The sequence below is a fragment of the Onychomys torridus genome, chromosome 21 (genome assembly GCF_903995425.1).
Source record: "Onychomys torridus chromosome 21, mOncTor1.1, whole genome shotgun sequence".
Lineage (NCBI taxonomy): Eukaryota > Metazoa > Chordata > Mammalia > Rodentia > Cricetidae > Onychomys > Onychomys torridus.
The window spans coordinates 16317884-16338387 of record NC_050463.1 but is presented as its reverse complement, the minus strand read 5'-3'; the positions used below and the strand labels follow the sequence as shown (position 1 = coordinate 16338387).

General features: G+C 44.0%; 1 protein-coding gene across 2 annotated transcripts in view; it reads left to right on the top strand.

Moving 5' to 3' along the window:
- Positions 1-20504, top strand: part of Msh2 (mutS homolog 2) — a 75470-nt gene that overhangs the window by 53272 nt on the left and 1694 nt on the right. Inside the window, exons 12-16 of one of the 2 annotated variants that reach the window (XM_036171108.1) lie at positions 1784-2029; positions 3230-3434; positions 4868-5115; positions 7015-7190; positions 10184-10587. In XM_036171108.1, the coding sequence (XP_036027001.1) occupies positions 1784-2029; positions 3230-3434; positions 4868-5115; positions 7015-7190; positions 10184-10351 (1043 nt within the window). In that variant the 3' untranslated portion in view covers positions 10352-10587. Of the gene's footprint in view, positions 1-1783; positions 2030-3229; positions 3435-4867; positions 5116-7014; positions 7191-10183; positions 10588-20504 lie in introns of those variants that run through there. The other variant, XM_036171109.1, reaches the window with a different exon arrangement.

Genomic DNA, 20504 nt, shown 5'->3' with positions numbered 1-20504 from the left:
TTAGGCTGTGTGACCCAGATTTGATCCCAGGCCCCACACGGTAGAAGGGGAAGACCTGACTGCCCCAGAAGTTGTGCTCTGACGTGGGTCACATGTGTGCAGTCATGCACACACCATAAATAAATGCCTAATTTTTTCAATTATAAAAAATTTACTTCGTTTGTGATAGTTCACTTTGTAGGCTAGTTCATTACCCTCTTGCCTCCCAAGTGTTGAGATTACAACCGTATTCAACACATGTATGCAGGTGTCTGCAGAGGCCAGAAGAGGGCATCGGAACCCCTGGAACTGGAGTTAAGATAGTTGTGAGCGCTACCCAGTGTGAGTGCTGGGAACTGAACTCAAGTCCTCTGCAGGAGCAGCTGGGGTTCTTAACCACTGAGTCACCTCTCCAGCCCCAGTGTGGCTGGAATCTTACCAAGTTTAGAAGTAATAATGAGTGCTTGTGTAGCTCAGCTGTGAAGAGCTTGTCTAACATACACAGAGCCCTGGCTTTGAGTCCTATCATTTCAAATTCCGTAGATTTTAGTAAGTACTGCATTAGTGGTCAGTTAAGTCCTAGAGCTTCTCACTGCTTTCTGTGTGAGGTCTTCATTTCCTTGCTTTTCCTTTCAAACAACAACAATAAGAACATAATTTTATGATAGGATGAGATTATTTTATTTGGCCTTTTTTTTGAGCTGAGGATCAAACCCCTGGGGTCTTACGCTTGCTAGGCAAGCGCTCTGCCACTGAGCTAAATCCCCAACCCAGCCATTTTAAGTTAATTATCAAAGCATTACTTTTATGTAGAACAAGAGAATGAAAAATGAAACGTCTGGGCATGGTGGCACATGCTCTTAATCTTATCACTCGGGAGGCACAGGCCAGCAGATCTCCAGTTCAAGGTGGGCCAGCCTGGCCTACATAGTGAGACCCTGTCTTTTTTTTTTTTTTTTTAAAAGAAGAAGAAGAAGAAGAAGATGATGATGATGATTTCCAGGCATTTGAACAGAAAATCTTACGTGTTCTTGAAGTTGAGCTTTGTTCTGGACGCTCCAGAAGCACCTGACGTTGAAATCGTGTGATAGGCTAGGAGACCCGTGGGTGGCTTCGTTCTCACCCCGTTAGCATTCAGGGTGTATGTTGAATTCTGACATTGCTGTCTTCACGTCTCTGCTAGCGAGTTGTGTGTGATCACTTGGTTCTAATGCTGCAGCAGTGTGCAATCCTAAATGTGTGTCAAGTGGCCGGTAGTTATACTGAAATCCTCTGCACACACCAGTTGCACAAAGTGAAACTCAGCTAATATTCCAACAGTCTGTGTGTGCTTGCCCATTTCCTGTGCTGATCTTAACATTGTCATGCTGCCCCATATTTCCCAGCATTAGGGGACAGTGCCTTTTTGTGCTAGTTAATTGGGATTTTATATAGAAAGCATTAAGGATGTATAAAAAAATTTAACACTGCATTGAATTTCAGGCTTTTTTTTTTTTTAAGATTTATTTATTTCATGTGCATTGGTGTTTTGCCTGCAGGTATGTCTGTGTGAGGGTGTCAGACCCCCTGAACTGGAGTTACAGACAGTTGTGAGCTGCTATATGGGTCTGGGAATTGAACCTGGGTCCTCATGAAGAACAGCCAGTGCACTTAGCCGCTGAGCCAATTCTCCAGCCTGTAGTTTCAGGCTTCTTTTCGAATTTCATTGTAGCAAACTTGTTAATTTTTTGAGTGGTCTTCATTATAAGGTGTGTATTTATTATTTGATAATCCCATGTACATGTCCTGGTTCATGTTTTTGCAGGCTATGTGGAGCCAATGCAGACGCTCAATGATGTGTTAGCTCAGTTAGATGCCGTGGTCAGCTTTGCTCACGTCTCAAATGCTGCACCGGTTCCTTACGTGCGGCCAGTCATCTTGGAGAAAGGAACAGGAAGAATTGTGTTGAAAGCCTCCAGGCACGCTTGTGTTGAGGTTCAAGACGAAGTCGCATTCATTCCGAACGACGTGCACTTCGAAAAGGACAAACAGATGTTTCACATCATTACTGGTAAATTTGTTGTTGTTGTTGTTGTTGTTTTGTTTTTCAAGACAGGGTTTCTTTGTGTAGCCTTGGCTGTCCTAGAACTTGCTCTGTAGACCAGGCTGGCTGGAACTCACAGAGATCAGCCTGCCCCACCCCCCACCCCCAGTGCTGGGATTAAAAGGTGTGCACCACCACTACCCTGCTCGACTTTGTTTAAGGAGGGGAAAGGCACAAACCAAAAACCTACTTTCTGTGAAGGGTTAACACTTTTTTTTTTTTTTTTTTAAATACTGGAGTGGAAATAATGTGTTTTAAATTGATGAAGAAAGTCTCTGTTTCTGACATTAGAAAAAAAATGTATTACTCAGGTTGGTAATGCTTTTAGGTCTTGATTAGAATGAAGTCTTTTGGGGCAGCTAAAGTTTAGGAGATAATATTATATCAATAAAAAATTCTGTTGCAGGCATTCAGAGCATTTAAAACAAACATTGTTTCATCTACAAAGCTCACCAGAGTCAGTCTTTAGAAGACTGGATGGGAATTGTCTCCTGGAAAAACTTAGCTTAGACTATCAATCCTTTTGAGATGTAGCAGAGTGTGCATATTTATTTAAAAGTAGCTGAGCTGTTCTGAGAGAGAGTGAGCAGATCCAGAGTCTAGAAAACAATAGGGAGGTAAGAGTTACACAGATAAACTTGGGGAAGTTATGACTTTATTCTATCATTTCCCTAAGTGGTATTTAAATTGTTATTTAACCTAACCCAAACAAGGAAATTGTAATTTGCCAACAGAAGGGTCATGGAGCATGGAGTTTAAGTGATATGAGGAGTTTGCCCAGACTAGCCTGTTTATTAATGAATAATGCTGTTGACTAATCAGTTTGGTCTGCTCTGGACATTGTGAAGTTAGTCTGTAGGTGTCTGAGCTGGGGCAATATATGTAGATTTATATATCATAGTCAAGCTCCAGGTTAGCTGTATGTTTTATGACCTGTCTCCTGTAAAAGGGCTCAGTGTAGGTTTGTCTGAAGAAACGCTGAGAACATTGCATTTGGATGCTGTGTGGACAGTGACTTGGTGCATGTTTTTCCGATGGCTTGCGTGTCTGGTTGGCATGCCATTGTGACTTAAGTAGTCTTCAGTTGCAGTTTTGAACAGTTGCTAGTATCTTAATTGCTAGTGAAAGAAATCAATGTCTTGCTTTTTGATATAATTTGTTTTATAGGTCCCAATATGGGAGGTAAATCAACATACATTCGTCAAACTGGGGTGATTGTACTCATGGCCCAAATCGGGTGTTTTGTGCCGTGTGAGTCAGCAGAGGTGTCCATTTTGGATTGCATCTTGGCTCGAGTTGGGGCTGGTGACAGTCAGCTGAAAGGTGTCTCCACATTCATGGCTGAAATGCTGGAGACTGCCTCTATCCTCAGGTATGTGTGTGTCTTCGTCCCCTGAAAATGGAGACCTGTGGCCCCATTTTGTGTGAAATTTGTGGATTCACTCTTGGTTTAGCGAGTGTTTGCCTGTGAGCTATCTGTACTCTATATTATCTTCAAAGGGTGATTGGAGCTGGGATACCTGTTGTCCTGAACCACTCTGTAGACAGAAAGGAACTCAGTCCTAGTTGTCTAGACTGGCCTGGGCAACATAGCGAGTGTCTGAAAACAACAGGGGAGCGGCTGTCATCTTGTAAAAATAAAGTTCTTGGACCAGAGAGGGCTCAGCAGTTCCCAGTACTTCCTGCTCTTGTAGAGGACCTGGTTTCCAGCACCCCGCGGCCCCCCCCCCCCCCCGCCCCCACGGTGGCTCACAACTCCCTGTAACTCTAGTTGTAGAGGTGTAGCTGTAGTACATCTGATGCCTGCAACACGTGTTCCTCCGTGCCCGTGGAGCACATGCAAGTTCTCGTGCACACACAGATACACCACATAAAACACTTAGTAAAGTTCTCCAGGGTTCTAGTCGTCACCTCTGCTTTCGCTTCCACTGTTGACGACACCTGGAAGTCCTCCAGTCCCTTATTCACACCCTTCCTCTTATCTTGTCAGTTCTTTTTTAATGTGCATTCGTGTTTTGCCATGGGTGACAGGTCCCCTGGAACCAGAGTTACAGACAGTTGTGAGCTGACATGTGGGTGCCGGGAATTGAACCCAGGTCCTCTGGAAGAGCAGTCAGTGCTCTTAACCACTGAGCCACCTCTCCAGCCCAATCTTTAAAGTTCTAATGGTGAAAATACTTCTTCCCTGGTGGTTGTCATGTCACGTGTCCATGTGCTCTTTTGTCTACTGCTGTTTTAAAGCGTGCTGAAATCCATTGTGGTGTTGCAGTGGCTTTGTAATTGATCAATACATCTGTAACTTTAAGTTTTTTAAAACATGAAGTGGCAATTGGCAGGAAAAGAGACATGAAGAGCGGTGGCGCACTCCTTTAATCCCAGCACTTGGGAGGCAGTGGCAGGTGGCTATCTGTGAGTTTGAGGCCAGCCTGGTCTGTATAATGAACTCTAGGAGAGCTAGGACTACAAAGACAGACCCTGCCTCAAAAAGCCAGAGACAGAGAGAGAGAGATAACGATAACACTCGCTAGTGTGGGTTCATGTGTGCCATGCCTGTGTTTAACAAATAATATTGTGCTGCAGACATCCACCTCCTCTGGCTTTTAGTCTTTCCCCTAGTCTGTCCTGATCTCTGAACTACATTGTGGGTCGGTGGTTTTTTTGAGACAGGTTTCTCTGTGTAGACCAGGCTGGCCTGGAACTCACAGAGATCTGCCTGCCTCTGCCTCCCGAGTGCTGGGATTAAAGGTGTGCACCACCATACCAGGCTCCAAACTACATTTTATGTTGTGTAATTGTGCATTTCAGGTCAGCAACCAAAGATTCCTTAATAATCATTGACGAACTGGGAAGAGGAACGTCTACTTATGATGGGTTTGGATTAGCCTGGGCTATATCGGAATACATCGCAACGAAGATTGGTGCCTTTTGCATGTTTGCAACCCATTTTCATGAACTCACTGCTTTGGCCAGCCAGATACCAACTGTTAATAATCTTCACGTCACAGCATTAACTAGTGAAGAAACCTTAACTATGCTTTACCAAGTGAAAAAAGGTGGGCGTGCGCAACTTGCCGGGAACTTAGTGTCTGCAGTAGCAACCATCACGTTACTTATTCTCGGTTGTTGTTAATTGTTTTTAAGGCTTTCTAGTCTAGAGACAAGAGCAGTTTACATTATCTGCATTACTGCATCAAAATAATAAAGGGGAAGAGGGATTGATTTATTATAGTTATAGATGTCGGTTGTTTTTGTTGCCAGTTTCTTCCTTTTTGTTTTTTGGGAGAGGGTTTCTCCTTGTAGTTTTGGTGCCTGTCCTGGATCTCACTCTGTAGACCAGGCTGGCCTCAAACTCACAGAGTTTTTTTGAGACAGGGTTTCTCTGTGTAGCCCTGGCTATCCTGAAACACTATAGACCAGGCTGGCCTGGAACTCACAGAGATCTGCCTGCCTCTGCCTTCCGAGTGCTGACATTAAAGGCTTGTTGTTTTTTGAAGTATGTGTGTGGAGGAGAGAAAGTACCTTGACATAACTATTTTTCGAGGGATCTGTTTTATTTTATTTTTAACTGTGTACTTATGTCTTGTCTGTGTATGGGTTAGTGCATGTGAGTGCAGCTATGGAGTCCGGAAGAGGTTGGATCTCCTCCAGCTGGACTTGTAGGGAGTTGTAAGCCACCTGACTTGAGTGCCAAGAACTGAACTGTGTCCTCTGGGAGGGCGGTCCAGGCTTTTAACCATTGAGCCATGTGTGGCTCTTGGTGTTTTTAGGATTGTGTCCTAGAAACATGGTCATTTAAAGCTGGTGAGTCCAGATGCTCTGGCACTGTTAGAAGTGGCTCTGGAATGTTCATCTGCATCTGATGGTTGTGGTCTGGCCCCACGCACATTACAGTACCAGTGGTACTAGCCTTCTGAAAGGCTTCTTTACCATACTGGATGGTTATTTATTCACCAGTCATCAGAATAAGGTTTCTACATGTCTGTCTTGAGTTCCCATGAACATGTTTTTGTTCTTATTACTGTTCACACAGTCTTGATGTTTTCCTCTTTGTTTTTGCTGCAGTGGGAATTAATTTGAGCTACTGTGTTCACATTATTGATATTTGTTAGAGAAAACAATATTTGTAGTAGATCTGGCATTCAGCATGAAACTCTGGTTCTGCTTTGAAGTTGTTATTTGTGTGCTGTATACTACAGAAGTGGCCTCAGAATTCTTAGGGGTTAGACAAGTGTGGCACAGAGAAAATAAGCAAGTGGGTGTGCTAGCAGATACTTCCCTATGGTTTACTTTTGTTTGTCTAGTTGAGCAGTGTCTGCCTCTAGATAGAGTATGGGCAGTTGTAGTGGTCCAGCTTTGACCTTGAAACACTGCCGAAGTATGGCAGCTAGCAACTGCCACACTGCCGAGGACCTGCCCCCAGGGTGTGGCCAAGAGGGTCAGGCCCCGTAAGAGTCGAGATGCGTGCATGTTCGCTCTCTTAGCTCCTCGTGGTCCTGGAGGCTGGGTTTGCAGGCCAAGTCAGAGTTCCCAGAGAACTACACTGGACTGCACCTCATCTCTCCCGGACCCTGTAATCGAGCCCTTATTGGTTGTAAGTTACCCCTGAAATAAACCTTGTAATTACCAGATAAACTAGGTGGAATGGCCTCATTAATTATAGCAATATCTAGTCTTAAGTTGTAACAGTTGGTGCCTGGTTGAGCCGAGCAGCTTCGTAGGAGCATCACTGGTACTAAGCACAGCCGCACAGTCTCTGAGTTCACTTGTTCTTGAGGCAGAAAGGTTCAGTGAGGGTGAGGATGTGAGTCACGTCCTTGAAAGTTTTAGCTGAGGTGCTCTGAACCACTTGGCTAATGTTTTTGAAATAATCTCAAATTCCATGATCTAATAAGACAATAAAGGGACACTCCATTAACACGACCACTGTTTCTTTCTACCTCTATTTCCCGTAGGCGTCTGTGATCAGAGTTTTGGGATTCATGTGGCTGAGCTTGCTAATTTCCCTCGGCATGTGATCGAGTGTGCCAAACAGAAAGCTCTGGAGCTTGAGGAGTTTCAGAACATTGGAACTTTCCAGGGACGTGATGAAATGGAACCTCCTGCCAAGAAGTGCTACCTGGAGAGAGAGGTTGGTCATCTTGGCTTTAGTTACTGATCCTCTGTTGTGCGTATCCGGAACCATGATGAGTCGGGCTTCCCCTATAGGATCTCAGTACTTGATTACTGATCATTCTTACTGGCTCATATTTCTTAGCACAACCAAAAAATATCCCTGGGTTGGTTGTTGGTGGTGGTTGGGTTGTTTCTGTTTTGTTTCATTTTTGACAAAGGTCTCACCATATAGCTCTGGCTGGAATTTACCATGTGGACTGCGCTGACCCAGAACTCACAGAGATCCACCTGCCTCTTCCTTCAGAGTGCTGGGGTTTAGACATGTGGACCATAGTTCCCAGCTTCTCTCTCTCTTTCTTGAATTTCTATGCCGTATCCTTTGTATCATGGAAGGATATGGGCCACACTTAGTCCTGTGACAGAGCAGGATCTCTGGGTTTACCTCCTGTTATCCACACTGCCCCCATCTCCTGTCACACCCACACTGCCCCCCAGTATCATTTAAAGTACTAGATTTGGCAGCAGGAGTAAGGAACGTAGAGTTAACTAAATACATGTGAATCTAGATTTAATTTTTAAAGCTATAGATGTCCAGCTAAATTGAATAAGTAAAACAAAGACAATTCCTGCCCTCATATTGTTTAGAATATAAGCAAGTAAGAGAAATGGGTGTGTCAGAGACTTGTTAAGGAGAGCTGTCTGTGGGCAGATGTCTGTCCCAGAGAGGCTCTTGTGTTGAGCCCTCTGAGTTAGTGGGTCAGGTTGGATGTTTGCACAGTGCTGCGGCAGCATATGTCTACTTCCTTCTCCCCCCCAGCGCAGACTTGCTCAGTCATGGAAGACTCTGGCTGCAGCCTGTCCCTGGCAGCGCTACGGTGCGGTACATTGGGGCAGACTTTGACTTGGCATAGCTTTAGTTTTTACCCAGTGATTTTTTTTCTTTTTTTAAAGATAGATAGTTGCTGTACAAAAAGGAAAAATATAACTTGCTCATAATTTTAGATGTGGAAAGCTGCCATCCTGAGCCCAGAACGGTTGTATAGCCACCCTTCCCTTAATATATCAAACTCACAGATCCTGAAGATTGGAATTAGGCAGGCTGTTTTATATAATTCCTAGTTTCCAAGAAAACTGAAATCATGTACTTTTGATATCAGAAGACATGTTTTCGAAAAGTTTTAAAGCTAAAGGAGACAACATTCCTGCTGCTGTTAGTATAGGCTTTGTTTTGTTTTTCAAAAAGTACGTTTTGTCTTGAGAGAGAGAGAGAGAGAGAGAGAGAGAGAGCGAGCGCGCGCGCGCGCGCACGTGCCCATGTGTGCCCTGGTGTACATGTGGAGGTTGGGGGCAGCTTACAGGCATTCATTCTCAGCTTCCACCATGTAGGTCTACGAGATCAAATTCAGGTGGCCAGGCTTACCTTTCCTGCCGAGTCATCTCGCCAACTCCTTATATGTGATTTTTAATGGAGAAGTGTTTCTTTTTTAGTAGTTAGATATCTGCTTCTTACCTCCTGGATACTAGCTGGTTGCCTATATGGTACCATTTGGTTCTCTCGTGTGATAATAGGCCACTGAGTTCTGCTTCACCTGCTGTAATAAATTACATAGTACTCATCATTGCTTCGGACCTGCTGTAAATGCTTCGAATCCTCAAGACAAATGTGTGATGTTGATAATATCCCCATTTTGTAGATGAAGAATGTGAGTTCAGGAATTTGTCCTAAAAGTAATAACCATGTCATTTGGTACAACACTGAGCAGTAAGTAGAAATGGAAACATCTTATGTGCACACATGTATGTGTGTGTGTGTGTGTGTGTGTGTGTGTGTGTGTGTGCGCATGTAAGAGAGAATTTCAGTGTTTATGCCCAAAGTATGCCTTATAAACCTTAAGTTCTTTCCCCCGAGATTCAATTCCATGTCAGTTAAAGCAGAGGGCTTGAAGAACTACTAAATCTCAATGTCTTTAATCAACCATTTATTGTTTTTAAGTTACCCCTGACCTGAAATAAACCTTTTAATTACTAGATAAACTAGGTGGAATGGCGTCGTTAATTATAGCAATATCTAGTCTTAAATTTTAACAGTTGGTGCCTGGTTGAGTCAGTCAGCTTTGTATGAGGCAGAAGCTGGTGGATCTCTGAGTTTGAGGCCAGTCTGGTCTACAGAGTGAGTTCTAGGATAGCTAGGGCTACACAGAGAATTCTGTCTTGAAAAACAAAAACAAAACAAAAAATATAACTGTCTTATTAATGACTTGCTCTGGGAAATTCATAGCAGCCAAGGGCTTTGTGATTCTAAGAATTGCTTGCCTACTTCAATAAAAATGTTTGCTGAACATCTTGTAGCACATTGGGATCAAAGTCAAAGAGTTCATTGCTCCAGCTGACTGGAGGAAAAGTGTTTGCTACTTCCCAGAGGCCCTGGTTCGGTTCCCAGCACCCACATCTGGTAGGTCATAAATAAATAAATCTAGCTCCAGGGGATCCGGCACCATCCTCTGGCCTCTAAGGGCACCATGGATATATGTCATACAGACACATGAATAAAAATAAATTTTTTTTTTTTCAAGGCATGGTTTCTCCATGTAGTTTTGGTGCCTGTCCTGGATCTCGCTCTGTAGACCAGGCTGGCCTCCAACTCAGAGATCTGCCTGGCTCTGCCTCCCAAGTGCTGGGATTAAAGGTGTGTGCCACCACCACCCTGCATATAAAAATAAATCTTTAAAAGAAAAAAGTTCGAGCTGGAGAGATGGCTCAGTGGTTAAGAGCACCAACTGCTCTCCCAGAGGTCCTGAGTTCAATTCCCAGCAACCACACGGTGCCTCACAACCATCTGTAATGAGATCTGGTGCCCTCTTCTGGCCTGCAGGGACACATGCAGGCAGAACACTGTGTACAGAATAAATAAATAAATCTAAAAAAGAAGAAGAAAAGAAAATAGTTCATTACTGCCTAAAGGACTTTAATGAGACATTTTAGTGATGTTGGGACATGTGTGTTTTTCAGCAAGGTGAGAAAATTATTATGGAGTTCCTGTCCAAGGTGAAGCAGGTGCCCTTTGCTGACATGTCGGAGGAGAACATCACAATGAGGCTAAAACAACTGAAGGCCGAAGTGGTCGCGAAGAATAATAGTTTTGTGAATGAAATCATCGCACGAATAAAGGTGACATGAGAAAACGCCAGTGAGTGAAGATGATGAGGATTAGCTCACCTGGTGTTCTCCTCAGTGCTCACCGTCAGGACCTGGGATAGCAGTGTACTGAAGCGCTGAATGATACTTATCTGAAAACATTTTCAGAAGTATGCTGTAGTGGAGATCTGTTACTGGGTACTGTTGAAATGGGCATGGGCAACTTTAAGCAATAGGCTGAATTTTATAAATAAAATCATGTAGTTTGTAGAATTTGAGGTGCCGTGTATTTCTTTGAAATATTCCCTTTGTATACATTTACTCTACTAATAAATAACACGTATAGACCTTGTGCAAATAATCTCAAGGGACTGGAGAGATGGCTCAGAGGTTAAGAACACTGACTGTTCTTCTAGAGGGCCCTGAGTTCAATTCCCAGCACCCACATGGTGGCTCACAGTCATCTGTAATGAGATCTGGTGCCCTCTTCTGGCCTGCATGGATACATGCAAACAAAACACTGTATACATAATAAATAAGTAAATCTTAAAAAAAAAAAATTCAAAACAGAGGCCATAAATATCTGCACACATACATAGACCTAGTGTGGTGATGTACACCTTTAATTCCATGGGAGGCAGAAGCCTCGCTTTAACCAGGGATTAGCCTGGTCTATATAATGAGACCCGTCTCAAAAAAGTTCCTATATAACTGGTTAACAACAAAATAGGCAAGAGACCTGAATAGATGCCTGTCCCAAGACAGTAAGTAATGGACTGCCGGTAAGCCAGTGAGAAGGGGCAGATCTGAGACGTGAAGTCACAGCCTTGACTGAGCGGGGTTAGTTAGTGAGGTGAGCGTTGGCAGGGGAGTAGAGATGGAACTCTTGTACACCAGTGGGAATGTAGAATTCCAGCCCCTTTGGAAAAACAGTATGGTAAGTCCTCAAGCAGTAAAAAACAGTGGTTCCAGTCCTGGGTGCATATATCAATGAAATGTGTTCTGGCTATATGATGTTCATCTGTGTAAAGAGAAACAAATAGGGAAAATTGGCAGAGAGTCCTGAAAATGTGCTGAGTGAAAGAAACTGGTCACAGAGGTCCACACACGATAGTCTGTGCATTGAGTCACCTGCCAGAGATAAATTGATAAGCAGTGGTTTGGGGTTGAGGTTTGGGTTCAGTGTTTGTGAGATGCAAGTGTAATCCTGGGTGGGACACACTTGTGAACACACCAAAACCTGAAAATGGATAATATGTGGACCTGAAATGGATAATCACGGTATCTGAGCAATATCAGTAAAGGTCACTATCCAAGAGACAAGATAAGTAGACAGCTATAAAAGGGTTTTCAGGCTGGGTGTGGTGGCGCACACCTTTATTTTAGCACTTGGGAGACAGAGGCAAGTGGATCTCTGAGTGGGTTTACGTAGTGAGGCCAGGGTGGTGAGCGCTGCAAGGTCAAACTCCCTTGGTTTTTTAATTGCCAGACACAAAATCCATGCCAGGTCACTACTTCATCCTCCTCCAGACTGGACTACTTCAAGTGTCAGTGCCCACTGTTGGTGGCGATAAACTTCACAAACCTGAGACTGGCTTCCACTTTCTATCTAAAACATTCTCTCCCAGGGGCACATTAGAAGGTTCATGACAACTGAAAGATGAAGATGAGCTAAAGCTTCACAGAGTTAACATCCACGGACCTGAATCAGGAAGCAAAAGTGAGGTAGATCATTGAATCTACTCTGAGAAAAAAGATAAATAATAGGATAAATGGGTAGATCACTGAATCTACTCTAAAAAGAAAAACGAGAAGATATAAAAATGATAAAAGGGAGATTATTGAATCTTTTTAAAGGGAACGATTGGTTTTTAAATAAAATAAATTTTTTTGTCTGAGTTTATCAAATGTTACTGGATTGGACGTTGTTTATATATATATAAAATGGAGTTTTTTGTCTGAATCTGTAATGATAATGGTCTAGACATTGTTAATGTAATTCTTGACTGTAACCTTTTACTATTTTAGACAAGAAAGAGGAAATGTGGTGATATATTATGTCCCCCAATATATTGTTCATCCTAATAAATTTATCTGAGGTCAGAGGACAGAACAGCCACTAGGCAGACATAGAAGCCAGAAAATGGTGGCACACACACCTTTAATCCTAGCATTCCAGAGGCAGAGATTCTTCTGGATCTCTGAGTTCAAAACCACACAGGAAACAGCCAGGCCTGGTGACACAGGCCTTTAATCCCAGGAAGTGATGGCAGGAAGCAGAAAGGTATTTAAAGGTGAAGACGAGGAACTAGTGCTGGTTAAGCTTTTAGGCTTTCGAGCAACAGTTCAGCTGAGACCCATACAGATGAGGACACAGAGGCTTCCAGTCTGAGGAAGCAGGGTCAGCTGAGGAACTGGCAAGGTGAGGTAGCCGTGGCTTGTTCTGCTTCTCTGATCTTCCAGCATTTACCCCAATACCTGGCCTCAAGGTTTGTTTTTATTAAGACCATTTAAGATTCATGCTACACAAAGGAGACAGTACTTTTTGGCACACCTCTTTAATCCCAGCACTCCAGAGGCAGAGGCGGTCAGATCTCTGAGTTCAAGGCCAGCCTGGGCTACAGAGTGAGTTCCAGGACAGCCAGAGCTACACAGAAACAACTGTCTGGAGGAGAGAAAAAACAACAAAAAACCTACTCTCCCTGACTTAAGAACTTCATTAATTATTGGTTATGTGTGGTGACTCACATGCATGTAGGTCTGCATCACATCATGCCTGGTGCCCATGGAGTCGATCCTCTTAGTGGAGTTGCAGACAGGAGCCACTATGTGGGTGAGTGCTGGGAATTGAACCCTGGTCCTCTGGAAAAGTAGCAAATGCTTTTAAGCACTGAACCATCATCTCTCCGGACCAGTGTGGAATTTAAGTGACTACAGAAGTGTGCTCACTGCAGGGACCACTAAAAGAAAACTGAGCCCCAGCACTCATCCTGGCAGGTGGACCTTTCCCTAGGGCCTCCAGAGAGCTAGTGCTCTTCAAATGTGGCTTTGCAGGGTTTTTAAACCATTACTGTTAAGTCATGCACTTTTGTCTCAAACATGTAAATTTCCTGTGAAGATAAATTGAAAATTAACCATATCTTTAAAATGGTTTACTGTGATTTTTCATTGTAGACGGATGCTAATTTTTCCTTTTTAAATACCAAAAACTCAGGAAGAAGGCCAACTTGGACAAAATATGTGTGTGGTTTGTATTTTGAAATGAGAACTTTCTGTGACAGGCCAGGCTAGCCTGGAACTCTAGATTTTCCTTCCTCAACCTCTCAAGTATTGTACCACGACCAGCTTCAGGGGTTTGTTTTTAAGACGGTCCTCGCTAGGTAACCCTGGCTGGCCTTGAACTCATAGAGATCCATCTGCCTCTTGAATGTTGGGATTAAAGCGTGCGCCACCACGCCTGGCTGAGCCAGGATGTTTTTTTATATAATTCAAAAAGCAATTTTTAAAGTGAGCTGAAATATTTTCATCCCTTGGATGGCTGTGAAAGGGTGTTTTTAGATCGCTGTACGGAAGCATGTTGGAAATGGAAATCAGTTCTAGTTGTTAGGACTAAAGAGAGGAAGGAGTCAGTACTGAGGCCAAGAAAACATTTAGTCTGTCGAGCTCTACCAGCCAGGCTCCTTCCATTTGTCTAAAAGAAGCCTGGTGTTTAGTTTGAAGACGTTTTGAAAATGATTAGGATGCCAGGGACTGGGGCTGGACTCCTACACATGCTAACCCAACAACCATGCCTTTGGTTAGAGTCTCCTTCCTTTTGGAACCTCGAGCAACCTAATTTCTGGCCTGTCAAAGTGCTTTTGGCCTGGAGAGATGGCTCAGTGGTTAAGAGCACTGGCTGCTCTTCCAGAGGACCTGAGTTCGATTCCCAGCACCCACATGGAGGCTCAACTCTGTCTGTAATTCTAGTTCCAGGAGTTCCTAGGCTTCTGGCTTCCTAGGGTACTGCACTCATGTATGAGCATACTCCCACATACATAGGCTCATGTATGCACATCCCACATAGAAAACATACACAAATTTAAAAATAATAAAAGTAAATCTTTATTTTTAAAAGGCAGTTCATATAAATATTTAGCTGTAATTTAGTGGGTTTTTTTTCACAATTGAAATATTAACCAGTAATTGCAGAGTAGAGCAAATATAGTGTCTAAGATTACAAACCCAGCCGGGTAGCGGTGGCACATGTCTTTAAGCCCAGCACTCAAGAGGCAGAGGCAGGCGGATCTCTGTGAGTTCGAGGCCAGCCTTGGCTACAAAGCAAGTTCCAGGACAGCCTGGCTACACAGAGAAACTCTGTCTTGAAAAACAAAAACAAAACAAAACAGATAACAAACCCAACCCTGGTTAGCATGAAGTCTGTTAGCCATATAACCATGCTTCAGAGAAAATAACACAACCAAAAACAATCCATCTAAGAGCCAGGTGGTGGTGGCACACACCTATAATCCAGCACTTGGGAAGCAGAGGCAGGTGGATCTCCAAGTTCAAGATTAGTCTGATGTACAGATCAAGTTCCAGAACTATACAGACAAACCCTGTCTTGAACACCCCACCCCCCCAAAAAAATCCATCTAAGATGCAATTTTGTAATTGGTTATATTTTCCCTCATTTTGGGGAGGGGGTGAGGGTTAAATGTAATGAAATAGGTAGTGGAAAAAGTGTGTGTGTGTGTGTGTGTGTGTATTTAGATATAATAAGCCGCCAGCTGTACTGACTTAGCTGGCCGGGTGACTGGGGTAGGTATATTTAAAGAATAACTTGTTCCCTCAAAGTCTCAATGTTCCACATACCAAGCGCATCCTGTGAGACTTCTTGAGTATTAAATACATCTTCTATCCTTGGTCTTTCTGCATTTAGCTTTTTTGGGGAAGTGTGTTTTTACCCTCGGCATATGGTAGGAGCTGCTGATTCAGTATTGAATGGCTCTTTAAGCTTGTTAGTTACATTCTGTTGATTAAAATGGTGTGCAGAATAGTCAGGAAAAGCCTGTCCCCTGTCTGAAATAAACACTGTTAATTAGCTTGGGGAGAACAAATGAGGAGAGAGACTTTTCACACAGATTCTGTGTGTTTGGGTTAAGGAGGGAGGGTGTGGTCAGGCAAGAGAATGAAAATACCCAGAACGACGTAAGGTTGGCGTGAAGCTGGAGGTGCAGCCCAACGTGAAAGAATACCTCCTGCCCACGTCCCTTCTCCGTGCCCACCCACCCCGACCCCCACCCCACCCCGCTTTTGACAGAGTTTTTATCGCTCTGCTTCAGAGCTTACGCTTGCGCTGTCCCACACCTGTAATGCCAGCACCGAGGAGGAAGATCCTGAGTTTGGGACCAACCTGGGCTTACCTGGGAAGTTTGAGGCCAGCCTGGGCTACATTGTGAGACTGTCTCAAAAGACTGAAAACAAACAGAAGCCCTCGGGAAGCCTCTTAGATTGTGCGCAGCCTGGCACAGTGCGGAGGGTGGTAGCTCCCTCTACACGGCTGTAGTGATTGGATCTTTTTGTTTGGCCACAGTGTTTCCTTCCATCCCCACAGTTTCAGACAGCGTTTAGAACGTGATCCGGTCAGCACAGTTTTACTTCAGGGTGTGGTTTGGCCCGTCTGAAGTGTCCCCTGCACATCAACAGCCATATGGGAAAGAGCAAGAGCCATATGATGGGGGTTGGGGATTGAGCTCAGTGGTAGAGCGCTTGCCTAGCAAGCAGAAGGCCCTGGGTTCAGTCCTAAGCTCCGGAAAATTAAAAAAAAATAAAAAATAAAAAAGAGTCATATGATGATGGTGGGATGATGCTGGCTAGCTTGGGACTGTCCTGACTTATTTTCTTGAGCCCAGAGTGGCCTGAGTTTAGACCCTCCTGCCTGCTTCAGGTCCCCTAGTTCTGGGATTATAGGTGTAACCCACCGTGCCCTCCCTACCCAGCCTCAATCATCATCATCTAGACCTGGTGACCAGGAGACTATGTTGTAGCCTTTGATTCATCTCAATAAGGGGGAAAAAATAGAAATTCCCTTAAATGGTTAAATTTTAAAAAAAGAAAAGAAAATCTACCTGTAAATAGTTCTGATTCTAAAGAGGACCACAGCAACAGATTTGCTTGTTCAGAATCTACCAGTAAACACAGCCCTAATAAAATTTACAAAGATCTTGGATGGAGTTAGCTATAGTGAAACTGAGAATAATTAAATTTAAGACGATTTTACTTTTCAGTTCAGTCACTGACTTTCAGGTTTAAAACACCTTCCACCAGGACACTTTTATTTTATTATTTTATTTTATTTGTTTTGTTTTGTTTTGTTTTGTTTTTTTAAGACAGGCTTTTTTCTCTGTGTAGCTTTGTGCCTTTCCTTGAACTCACTCTTTAGCCCAGGCTGGCCTCAAACTCACAGAGATCGGCCTGCCTCTGCCTCCCAAGTGCTGGGATTACAGGCATGTTCCACCACCGCCTGGCTATTCACTTATTTTTTGACCCGGTGTCTCATAGAGCCCAGATTAGCCTCAGCTGTGTGCACTCAGGACAGGGTGAGACCACCGTGCCTGGTTTATGTGCTACTGCGGAATGTGCTCTTTGTGTGCTAGGCAGGACCTCTTCAATGGAGCAATATGCCCACATATTTTTTCACATAATGATTAGGTTTAGGTTTTAATGTTTATTATCAAGCATATTGTGATGTTTTATTGTAGAACATTGTCCAGTTCAGTCATATTAATAAAGAAAATGACTCTCCATGCTGAGTCCTTAATGTCACAACATGGATTCACAATTTGTAGAAATTGGTCATAGTAGATACTTCCTGAGGGTCTGAGAAGAGCTCCAGCTGTTTAGGGGCTCTTCCAAAGACTCCTTGAGCAATAGTCTTAGTTACTATTGTCTTGAAAAAACACCATGACCAAGGTAACTTATAAAACAAAATGTTTAATTGGGGACTCACAGTTCCAGAGGGTTAGAGTCCATGACTACCATGATAGGGAGCATGGCAGTGGGTAGGTAGCCATGGTGCTGGAACAGTAGCTGAGAGTGCCTTTTTTTTTGGACAGGGTCTTAGTATGTAGTTCTGATTGTTCTGGGACTCACTATGTAGACTAGGCTGGCCTCAAACTCACAGAGATCCACCTGCCTCTCCCTCTCAAGTGCTAGGATTAAAGGTGTGCACCACCATACCCAGCTGAGAGCTCACATCTTGATCCACATGCATGAGGCAGAAAGAGCTAGCTGGGAATGATGTGGGCTTTTGAAACCTCAAACCTTGTCCTCAGTGACACACCCCCTCCAACAGGTGACACCTCCTAATCCTTCCCAAAAGTTCTACCAACTGGGGACCAAGCCTTCAAATATATGAACCTTCTCATTCAAACCACCACATTCAATTCCCCAGTTCCCACAGACCTGTGACTCCATCACAATACAAAACGCATCAGGTCCAACTTCGAAAGTCCCCGGTCTTTCACAGTCTTACCATAGTTTAAGCAGTCCAAAGCCTCTTCTGAGACCCAAGACCATCTCCTAAGTACAACCCTCTGTCAAATCCAAAAAGCAAATCACATGCTTCTAACATATGATGGCACAGAATAGACATTACCATCCCTGAAGAGAGGAATGAGGACATGGTGAAGAAATTCTGGACCGGAGCAAGATCAAAACCCAGCAGGGCAAACTCCAAATCCTATAGCTCTGCCTTTCCAGCTCTGCTGACCGAAACACAGTTCTCTCTGTGGTGAAATCAGTGGTCTGATTCCACTCCCTACAGGCAGCTCTCCCTGGTAGACATCTCAGGGTGTCCAATGCAATCCAGACTTCACTTTCACAGATTCATGAAATGGCCTCTCAGAGCCTCCCTGTAGGGGATCCTTTGCCTCATGTCTGGCCTCGGTGGCTCCCCTTCATCACAGAGGAAGATTCCACAGCTCCCTTTGCTTGCACATCCTCTATGACTGCCTGTTTGGGATGGAGCCCGGCCCACTCCTTGAGTCACATTTTTGTAAGTTTTCCCTTGTTGCATAGGCTTCCGATTACTTCCTTAGGCATTTTCTTTCTATGAGTTAGTTGGACACTTAGCTGGGTGGGGTCTTGCCCTGAGGGCACCACTCCCTTTATTCTATTCCACTTCAGGCCTCTCCTTGTCACGTTCTGCAGAGGCCTTGGCTACAGCATTACATTTCCTGGTGTTCTTTTTCTCCTCACACTGTACACTTTTGTATTTTTTTAAAAATAATTTATCTTTATTTTATGTTCATTAGTGTTTCACCTGCATGTATGAGTGTGTCAGAAGGCCTGGAACTGGAGTTATCAACAGTTGTGAGCTGCCATGTGGGTCCTCTGGAAGAGCAGTCAGTGCTCTCAATCCCTGAGCCCTCTCCCCAGCCCCCTGTATTTATCTTTTGTCCCACCTGCTCATTTTCATTGTAGAACTGCATAAGAGTGATTACAAATAACAAGTTAGAGTCATTATTAGTCTGTCTTGAAATCTCCTCGGCCAACGAAGTTAGTTCAAAACTTTTCAATTTAGCTTTAGGCAGATTCATGAGGGCAAAAAGCAGCCAGATCTTTGCCATAATATCCCATGAATGGTCTCTAGGTAGGCCAGACATTGTTTCCCTCTGACACCCCTTGGGCCTGGTCTCCATAGTCCAGACTCAGCACTACTGTCTTCCAAGCTCCTAAGAGGATGGCCTGTTAAGTTCCACTTATAACACCCAATTGCTTCCCTAGCTCAAAGTCCCAAAGTCATCCACTTCCCTCCAAAAAAAGCATCTATGTTGGGTCTATCACAGGACTAGTCCACTTCCTGGTACCAACTTCGATCTTAGTTATATTTCCATGGTTGTGACAAAACATCATGACCAAGGCAACTTACCAATGAAAATATTTAATTTGGGGGTCTCGGTCCCAGAGAGTTTGATTTGGTGACCATCACGGTGGGCAGCAGGCAGGCATGGCACTAGAGCATGTCTTCTTTTTTTTTTTTTATTATGTACACAGAAGAGGGCACTAGATTTCATTACAAATGTGGTTGCTGGGAATTGAACTCAGGACCTCTGGAAGAGTAGTCAGTGCTCTTAACCTCTGAGCCATCTCTCCAACCTCAGAGAACTCACATCTTAATCCAACACGCAGGAGGCAGAAAGAGCTAACTGGGAATTGGCTTTTGAAACCTCAAACCAGAAGTGTGGATAATGATATCGAGAATACAAAGTCAGCAGTATTTGAGCAAGACACAGAGGAGCATGTCCTCAAATCTTGGGAAGCCTTGTGTGATCTCCCACAAGCTAAGAATGCTTCAGCTAGCCCAGCAGGAGTTGTCCAGGGCTTCTCCTGATTAGTCTGCTTTGAATACGTGCAGCTGGTGACCGAGCCACATAGGCGAGGATACGGTAGAACTAAAGAGAGCCGTTGTGTAGCCTAGTCTGAGGACTGCCTTGGACTGCCACGTGCTTATCTATGTGACTTTAAACTGCTCCCCACCCTCCTTGGTTTTCTTCCCTCTTCTCTAACCTAAGACTGGATGATTAGAGCGCTCCAATGCCATTCCTTTGGGGCTGAGTGAGTAAGGTGTGCAGAAAGTGCCCAAACCTAACAGCGTTCAAAAAAGTAAACCCACCATTAGATGTGATGACTATTCTTCCCTGTCAACTTGACTACATCTAGAATGAACTACAATCCAGAAATGGAGGGTACACCTGTGAGAGATATTCTGCCTGGTTTGAAGTGGGTGAATCCACTTCTAGTCCCAACCTTTGAGGTAGGAAGACACATACACCTTTCAATCGGATCTTGAGGCAGGAAGTCACGCCTTTAATCTGGGCCACACCTTCTGCTGGCAGCTCTATATAAGGACATGGAAGAAGAGAGCTTGTGCTCTTTGCCTGCTAGGGCATCCATCCTTCACTGGCATTGGAGCCTACTTCCCCGGGATTCCAGCATGTGCAGAAGACCAGCTGATACAGCCAGCCTCTTGGGAGTGAGCAAATACTAGATTCTCAGACTTTCTATTCACAGCTAGCCATTGTTGGATTAGCTGGATGCAGCCTACAAGTCATTCCAATAAATTACACACACACACACACACACACACACACACACACACACACACACACACACATATGGAGAGAGAGAGAGAGAGAGAGAGAGAGAGAGAGAG